At 42.4% G+C, this 9,107-nt stretch overlaps 1 protein-coding gene across 4 annotated transcripts; it reads left to right on the top strand.

Moving 5' to 3' along the window:
* The first annotated feature begins 509 nt into the window (after nt 1-509).
* RSRC2 (arginine and serine rich coiled-coil 2) lies at nt 510-8,666 on the top strand. 4 transcript variants are annotated; one of them, XM_039362605.1, is made up of 10 exons: nt 510-668; nt 2,355-2,511; nt 2,876-2,919; nt 5,034-5,224; nt 5,802-5,945; nt 6,088-6,210; nt 6,533-6,612; nt 6,870-7,102; nt 7,482-7,571; nt 8,028-8,666. In XM_039362605.1, the coding sequence occupies exons 1-10, from the start codon at nt 663-665 to the stop codon at nt 8,208-8,210; spliced, it is 1,251 nt and encodes a 416-aa protein (XP_039218539.1). In that variant the 5' UTR covers nt 510-662; the 3' UTR covers nt 8,211-8,666. The 4 variants fall into 4 exon arrangements, with proteins under 4 accessions (XP_039218539.1, XP_039218541.1, XP_039218540.1 ...); XM_039362607.1 differs by lacking the exon at nt 510-668 and adding an exon at nt 3,638-3,715 and having other exon boundaries at nt 2,414-2,511; nt 5,012-5,224; XM_039362606.1 differs by lacking the exon at nt 510-668 and having other exon boundaries at nt 2,425-2,511; nt 5,012-5,224.
* The last annotated feature ends 441 nt before the right edge of the window (nt 8,667-9,107 follow it).

Below are 9,107 nucleotides of genomic sequence, written 5' to 3'. Positions count from 1 at the left end.
TTTTTGTTTGGCGGGAGTTTTCCCAGCTGATCGGGGGCGGGGCCTAGCCGGCTACGGCGCTCCGCAAGGGCCAATCTTCCTCAAGAGAACGGCGGGCCAAGCCGGGGAGATAGAAAAAGTATAGAAGTGTCTCGTCGTTGTGACCCTCGTTTTCTGATGGGAGGGACGCTTGGGTGGCCTTTCTAGGCTTTCTCCTGGTCATTCAGCTCCCAATGCATCCAAGGACTAAACTGAGGAGGATTGGGCGCATCCGAGAAAATTAGCCCAACGTATCTTCTCTTTATTGAAGAAAAATGGGAAGAGAGGGATCACATCATATTTCTGTTTAAATGTTACAACTCTTTACTCGTTGTTCTTTGGGGAAAGTGTATCGCCCCAGCAGGAGAGCCTTAAAAAGAGCCAAAGCAGGGAAAGAAACAGCAGCCGCCCCACTCTAGAAGATATAGCTCTATGCTGCCTCGCCCGCCGCGGCGTCCGCGCAGGCGCAGCGCCGCTCTTCTGCCTCCCGCCGCTCCCATCCGGGCATCTCCCAGGCAGGGGGCGGGGCCGAGCGGAGAGGGCTGCTCGCCCAGTCAGTTGCGGAGGCGCTCGCTGAGGGGCCGGAGGCGCGGAGGAGCCGCAGGTCCCGCTGGGCGCCCGCTTCCCCTCCCCTGCACCCCGGCATGGCGGTGAGACTCCCGACGGCTTCCCGGGCGGGCGGAGGGCGAGGCCCAGGCGGCGGGCGGAGCCGCCTCGGGTGGAAGGCGCCAGACAAGATGGCGCCCGGCCGCCATGATGGGCCTCCGGGAGGGGGGGAGGAGGAGGAGGAGGGAGGCGGTACCCCCCATAGCGCGGCTTCTCGAAGCTTCTCTCCTGGCACCTTCGTGGGGAGGCGAGTGTGTATCCCCACGTTGTGCTGACATGCCTCATACACGTGTAGGTGGTGATGGTGGGGAAGGGCTTTTTGTAGAGTTAAAGCGGGCAGAGCCTCCCTCTGAGTGTGTGTGTGTGTCTTGTGTATGTATATATTTCCTATTTATATATGTGTGTGTATACGTATATAGATGTACCTATATACAGCCCCAATATATGTATGGATCTGAAGCCTTTTTTAAAGCAAATTTTATTAGAGGATGTATCCTAAAAGAACAGGATGTGTCTATTGGTACAAAGGCTTGGGGGATGTCTAGGGCTTATTATGGGATGGGGAGAGAAGACCAGGCCCATTTGCTGCTCTTTTACAAATATAACCTTAAGAAAAGAAGCCGGTAGGCTGGGCATGTGTGAATCTTTCACATTTACGTTGACTCACATACATATGCCTGTATACGGTATGGGTGGCAGAGATGGGCGGTTGCTAAAAAAGGGGGCCAGTAGGACAGTTTGGCTTCTGCCCTCTGTAGCTGCTCCCAATTGAAGAGGAAGATGCTGAGTGTAAAGCTGTGTTAATTGTTTTAAGGTATTTTTTAGTGGCTTCAGGTTTCTGTCTTCTCAGGGGGAGAGGAAAGGGGGGGGGAAACCCGACCTCTCTTCCCTTTATTTGTATTTCTTCATGCTATATTTTCCCTTTGACTGTTTTGAATGTAATTTGTGAAAAAGATAACTCTTCATCACTGGATAACCAACGTGGGATCAGTAAAACTCCAATTTGCAATTGAATGAATGGAATCAAGTTCTAATAGCTTTGTGGGTGGGGGTCTATTAACTTCAGAGGGGCTTGTATTCTGAGTAAATATTTTAACTTGGACATCAAGGACTTTGGAATAAACACAAACATAAATGTTGCATAAAGCTTATAGGGGCTTATAGCTCCTTAGCATTTATTTAGCATCAAGGCTTTTTATATTTTTATTGATTGGTTGATAATGCCATTGTAATTGGTACATAATGCTATTATTAGTTGCCAATGTTAAATGTTGTTTGTGACCTGGTTTTAAAGCCCTTAGGGTTGTACAGCTCCAGTTCTGCTATACTCTCAGCTGGGGTTTAATTTGTTTGGAATATTCCTAAAATATAAACAGGTATTCATCCCAAGTAAAGCACTGCAATCATAAAATTCTTGACATTTTTTCTATCTAGTTTTTCACACCTATCTAGTTATTCAGCCTGATAAGAAATTATTTAATGACAAAATTGTGTTATTCAGATTTGCTGGAATAGTCAAGTGAGGAGGGTAATTTAGTTTCTAGAGAAAGCTATTAAAATGTGTAGTGTAAAGGAAGTCAGATGTATTAAGTGTATATCATAGTTAACATAATATGTGCTGTAGATTGAGTAATTTAAAGAACTTGAGGTAGTGTTCTACTCTGGATATCAGAAGAGTAGTAGACAGTCACTATACTGCAAATATTAAAAGTGATTTCATTTTAAATTAGACTAGTGATTCCGAGCGAGAGGCAAATCCCCCAGAGAAATCCTCTCCCGAGAGAGAAAAGAAGAAGGAACGATCAGATGCATCCAGTTCACCTAGAACTTCAAAACACCATTATTCAAGGTCACGTTCCCGATCAAGAGAAAGAAAACGAAAATCCGGTATGAAAGTCTCTAGCTGTTTCGATTATTACATTTTGCTAGTGAATATCCTTGTAGTTTAATGGTTACCTTAATTAAGGTAGTAATTTGTTACAATCTCTGTAACTTTAAAATAAATGTTTTTATTCAAAATGTAACTTCTTGGAACGTACTTCATAAGTGATAGCATTCTATATTCAAGGTAGAATGGTGAATTGATTAAATAGTTCAGACCTCAGAATTATGTTGAGCCTTGTATCAGGGAAGGGGGTTGGGAATATTAAGTTTTCCAACTATTTTAAATCAGTAGCTTAAACATTAATATCATGTACAGATGATTTTTTAAAAACTATGTTGGATTACTAACAGATGCTTTCTTCTTTAGATAATGACGGGAAAAAATACAGAAGTCGGAGCAGAAGCAAAGAGGTAATTAATACTTTGTAGTGCTTGGGTATTTGTGCAGGACATATTTACAAGTATGTCATAGCATGTATAAATCTTAAGATATAATTGTCTAAATGGTAAGTACCAAAAAAAAAAAAGTAAAATTCAGAAAGTGCTTGGAGTGAGAAGCATGAATGAAGCCATCCTTATAACAAAAAGGTAATAATTTTAATTGACCAAAATAATTCATGTGGAGATTTATTGTGGAAAATACCATGATAAAATTTTTAATATAATTGATTCCCACAGAGCTTCCATTCCTCAGAGTTCAGCTAAGCACTTGCAAAATTCTTTGTCCTCTCATTCCACCTTGACCCTGAATTTTTTTGTCACCCTTTGGGTGAGGACATAGTTGGAGTTTTCCTGTGGTGGGGTTTGCCTGTACAACAGGAGCCAAGAGATGAAAATGGTTTTGAGGCCAAAGCGAGGGGACTGAGATGAGGAAGCCATTGTGGAAGTATTGCTAAGGGAACCCCCGGCCTCTGGTGCAGAGGTGGTTTCAGTTCAGGAGCATCAGCAGTAGCTAGAAAATTCTGCTAGACAAGAGCTTTAGGTGAAATTTCTTTATGTGGGACCAGAAGCTTTCCCCCCCCCCCTTTGCAATGGAAGCTCTGTTTTAAAAAAAAGTAGGAGAGTATTTGTGAAATTGACTATATTGTTTAGCTCACATGATAACATTTCTATAATAAATCATACTCAGCGTGCTAATGCGCGAAGAGACTGAACTGAAGACGCTCCAGACTCAGATAGCAAAATTATAAGCCTACTTCATGATAAGGTAACTATTAGTCATTCAAACTCATATTTCCCTTGCAAAGAAATTTAAATCAGTTATTGGATATAATGGTGTTTTTAAAGTACATGCTATATGTTTAGAAGACTATTCCATTATGTTTTCAAAAAGTATTTCCCTCATAATGTAGAAACCGTTCAAACTAGTTAAGAACTGTACTGTTTCTTATTTTAAATTCCAGGGGAATAACTGCTGTTAGAATTTGATTTTTCTATTGATGTTTGACCCAATATTTTTAGGTAATTGTCCTAATCTGTAATGCTTAAAGGCTGATTAAGTAAAGAGTTATTCCTAGTTCTCCTAGTAATTTTACACGATCCAAAAAGGAGGAGGACAGAAATAATATGGACATCACACATATTGGAAAAGCACCACCTTCCATAAAATACCTCTGTCTTGGCAGTTGGGTTTATTTCACCTTTGTGAGCTTTTTCCATTTTTGATATGCAACAAGTACACTTTACACTCCCTTTTTTTAATCTTCAGTGGGCGCCCCAATAGTTTCATATTAAAAATTTAGCCATAAAAGTTAAAATACTAGTAATTGTGGTGGCTTAACATTTAGAATAAATTGGTGTAATGAATGAATGGTTGAATTATATATATGCAATACTGGTTTTAAGTGAGGTTACTAGGACCTGGAAGGCATAAAGAATTACATGAGAATGCTAAGGATTACCTGTGCAATTGCTTCCGAGTATCGCTTCCAATACAATTCATAGAGAAAAATGTATCTGTGTAGTAAAAGTACAGAAAAGGAAAGTTGCAGAGAATCTTCATCCAAATTTTAGAGAACCAAACACTGGTAAAGTGTCTTACTACAGAAAAAGCCCAGATTGTTGCAAATTCAAATCACGATCTTGCTTGAACACTGGTTACCCGACAGACAAGGTTTTAGGCTGGGGTCCATTGTACCACCAAACCTCAGAAAGATGGCCTATAAATCTCCTGCCACGTTGCTGGACGAGCTTTTTAAAGATTTCTCTGGGGTTCCTTTTGTGGACGAGGCCCCTCAAACACTCAGAACAGCTCTTCTGTCTCATGATGTAAAGCCGGCTGTGGCAGGAGATGTTTTAACATCTTGTGGAGCAAGATTTAAGTCAGCGGTGGGGGGGAGTGATAGTGTCATCTCTGCAACGTTGCATAGTTGGTGGTGTGAAAGGCATCTCAGTTGACTGGGGCCACGCTCCTAAGGTTACTAATGTTGCATCATCACAACGTATCATTCTTGATCTTCTAATGCCCACACTAACTCTTTTTGTTGCACTATTTTCCTGAAAGAACCAACTTCTTCTTAAAACAGGCACGAAGACATGGGTCCAAGGAGAAGTCCTCCAAGAAGCACAGGCCTGAAGACCACAACGATAAAGAGCCCCCTTCCGATAAAGGCAGAGAGAGCCTGAACTCTTCGGAGAATGGCGAGGAGCGGCACAAGCGCAAGGAGAGGAAGTCCTCCAGAGGACGTAGCCACTCACGGTCTCGATCTCGGGAAAGGTGGGCTCATAGTTTCCCCATGTGGTCGGTTTGCAGAGGCTTCGGGAGATTGCTGAGCCCGCTCCCAAAAGAATGGGAATGCGACCTACTGACAAGTCAATAGGGAAACCAGGTTCACTTAACAACTGGGTTGTTAACAACTGCAGGGAGTCACTTAACGTGGCAAAAAAGTCGTAAAATGGGGCAAAGCTCACTTAAACATCTCACTGAGCAACAGAAATGCTGGGCTCAATTGTGGTCGTAAGTTGAGGACCAGCCATATTTGTTTCTTCAACCCAGATCCAAATTTTTATACTTAACTACATTGGGGATATCTTGGATTGTTTTTCTTACAATAGTTACGCCGAGTCCTTTTGCCACTGGTTTCTCTGTAGAAAGGCAGTGCTGACTAGTGTTTTTGCACTCATTCCAGGGGCCATCTGTTAAGTAATAAGCCTAAAAACTTTCTCAATTATGGTTTTTTAAAAAAATAATAATAAACAAACAGAACACAATGCAAATAATACTTTCCTTTGCTTGTGATTAAGCGGGATAGTCAAGCTTGGAAAGGTTAATAGGGGTTTGGATGTGATTCCAGGCGACACCGTAGTCGAAGCCGCGATAGAAAAAAGTCCCGCTCCCGCAGTCGGGATAAAAAGCGGCGCCCAAGATCCAGATCTCGATCCAGATCCAGACACAGGCATAGAAGTCGCAGCAGAAGCCGAACCAGGAGCCGGAGCAGGTATGTTGACGCTTCTTATTGAGCCTTAAAAGGGCAAATGTGGAGAGAGTGACAGCGAACGGGAGAATGTGCTGTTCAGGTTCATTTGTGGTCTGATAAGTATTTTTGAAGACAAGAAAAATGGAACTCTGCTTCTGAACAGGGAGAGAAAGAAGAGACCTGAAAAACCACGAAAGTTCAGCCGAAGTCACAGCCGAACTCCCAGCCCCCCACCTTTCAGGGGGCGAAACACGGCGATGGATGCTCAGGAAGCCTTGGCCAGACGGTAAGAGACTCTCCTCCCAAATGTTCATCTATTTTGATTGTAGGTTTATTTGATTTTTTTTCTTAGGTGGTTTTCATGATTCCCCCTCCTCCGTTCATAATCTCTATGAACCTGGAAGTGGGAAAATACTTCAGCCCCTTTGTCTTTGCCATCGAATGTTATCTCTCGAAACAGAATTAAGAAGCCGCAGCAGAGAAAAGTACTAGGGAATCTAGTACTAGACTTGTGTGTAGCTTTTTCAGCTTGTCTTTGCTGTTTTGTTTCTAAAGGGACAGAAATGAGAAAACCCCTTTTGACATCTTTTCTTCATTGTTATTCTTAGGTTGGAAAGAGCAAAAAAATTGCAAGAACAGAGAGAAAAAGAACTGGTTGAAAAGCAGAAGCAACAGGAAATTGTTGCCGGTAATTGAACTTCCCTTTAAAATAAATAGAGATAATAACACTTCACTGCTTTATTTTGTTTTGATCTATATCTCTAGAGACTTTCTACTCTTCTACCATTTTTAAAAATACAAAGACCAGGAAAGTAGGATGTTATGTATTTGGTCAAAAGCTGGTAAAGATCATCTGCAAAAGAGTTTGTACAATGTTGATGACTTGTAAAGCTGGGCTATTAGACAGCTGGTGCCTTTTGAAGAATCCTGTTTTGTCGGTTTCAGCGGCAGCTGCCACCGGCGGGTCAGTCATCAACGTCGCAGCTCTCCTGGCCTCCGGGACGCAGGTCACTCCCCAAATAGCCATGGCAGCTCAGATGGCAGCCCTGCAAGCCAAGGCTCTGGCCGAGACGGGAATAGCCGTTCCCAGCTACTATAACCCAGCAGCTGTGAACCCCATGAAGTTCGCCGAGCAAGAAAAGAAGAGGAAAATGCTTTGGCAGGGCAAGAAAGAAGGGGTAATTCCGCCGGTTTACCTTCCGTTGGTTGCCTGTGGGGAGTCTGCATGGGGAAGTTTTCGGAGGCAGATCAGGGCTACCCCTGGCTGTGCAGCTCGTGACACTTTGCAGCTTTTGAAATTCTTTAAGTTGGAAACAGCTTTGAAGGGCTCATTCGCAGGGCCACGCTGATACAGGAACTAGGCGCTAAGCGAGTCCTCGTACTGAACGTTTGAGTGGGGGACCATGGGGGTGTGTGAATGGGTTAGGGGAATGGTGAAAAGGAGAAAATTACGTTTGTACACGAGAAATCTTTTGCCAGTGGCCACATGTTGATTTTTTTTTTATAGTACGAACTATATGTAACCTATTAAAAACTCACTACTTTCTGTTTTTATAGGATAAATCACAATCTGCGGAAATCTGGGAGAAACTGAATTTCGGAAACAAGGACCAAAATGTCAAGTTTAGAAAGTTGATGGGCATTAAGGTAGGTGTTTCTAAAATTAGTTTTGCCTTGACCCCAGAATGATCAGATCTGTGTGCTCTCGGAAGGCCTACAGGCTATGAAACAAAACTTCAGAGCAGCACATGGAATGAAGTCAGATTCTTTGAGTAGCTGGATGAGTTAAGAGATAAACTCAGACACTGGGAAATACAGATTGGGATTAAAATGATCTCCTGGGGATCTGCTTTCCTCCTGTATACACTGCAAGAATCCCACCAACTTTTCAGAGCAGATCTGGAGACGCTCAGGTGGGGAAAGACTGCTTGTGCTCCACTACTTGGTAACCGGTGAAAATTATGGGAACCTTAGTGGAGACTTCTAGCAAAGCTTTGGATCTGAATCTTCGCTGTGTGCTGCTGTGGATGCCGTGTATCAGAGCAGAAGAGTTGAGTTTGGTGATCCTTTGGTGGTTGATGGCTTTCTTTCTGTTTCTCCTAGAGTGAGGAGGAAGCCGGGGCTAGCAGCTCGGTGGACGAGGAGAGTTATAAGACTTTGAAACAGCAAGAAGAAGTCTTCCGCAATCTGGACGCACAGTACGAAATGGCCAGGTCACAAACACACACCCAAAGAGGAATGGGATTGGGCTTTACGTCTTCGATGCGAGGAATGGATGCCGTTTGAGGAAATGCCTTTGGACAGCTTGAGACTTCTCCGACTGAGATTCTTGTTGAGATGTTGGCTCCACGTTCACCGAAAGCTGGCATCCTAGCTTGCATGGGTGTTAACATTGACTTTAATTTATTGACATTACAAATTTTTTGTAAATACCAGATCAGTGATAACTGGTGTTCCATGTTGTAATCAGGTTATACTCACTTCCATTATACACAGCAGAGCTCTAGAAGGACGCTTCTACTTCTGTGGTTTTCAAACAGAACAGCCGAGGGTGAACTCACCACATGGATATTTTGTGCCCACCGTCTCTTGTGTACTTTTTGTACTTTAAACTTGTACAGTTATTTTCAACTCTTGGACATGAAACACATTGTATTGGTGTTAAAAACTAGCAGATCGGGCCAATGGGTACGTAAATGCAGTGCAACAACCTGGTTAATAAAACTTTTTTTTCTCAAGTAATACTGTATTTTAAGTTTAGTAGATAAATTATTTCAAGCTTAATTTCAAGGAATATATTTTTTAGAAAAATGCTCATCCCGATGAAGAGGATAGGATTAAAGTTGCTAGAGGATAAAGAATACTGCAGGTTTTAGCGTGTTACGTATTTGTTAGCTATATCAAAATACATCTTAATAGATTATGTTCATCTTTCTTATCCAACCGTTGTTTCCCCCATAGTCCCTGCTTTTAAGTAGTTTTGTTCTGTGAAAGGACTAATTGAATACTGTAGAGACAAACCCCTCAAAGATACTATGTTTTAATAGCCATTGGCCGATTAGGAAGTATTTAACAGAATGTAAAAAGTGAAATGTAAACTCCCATAGAAATTATAAATGTAAGATGAGAGATGGTGAATCGCTGTTGCAGAGGAAAGGACCTCAGATGTGTGAAAACCGTTTC

The sequence above is a fragment of the Crotalus tigris genome, unplaced genomic scaffold (assembly GCF_016545835.1).
Source record: "Crotalus tigris isolate CLP2741 ecotype Arizona unplaced genomic scaffold, ASM1654583v1 scf7180000019478.12717781048:2074007, whole genome shotgun sequence".
Taxonomy (NCBI): domain Eukaryota; kingdom Metazoa; phylum Chordata; class Lepidosauria; order Squamata; family Viperidae; genus Crotalus; species Crotalus tigris.
This window is presented reverse-complemented; position numbering and strand designations above follow the sequence as displayed.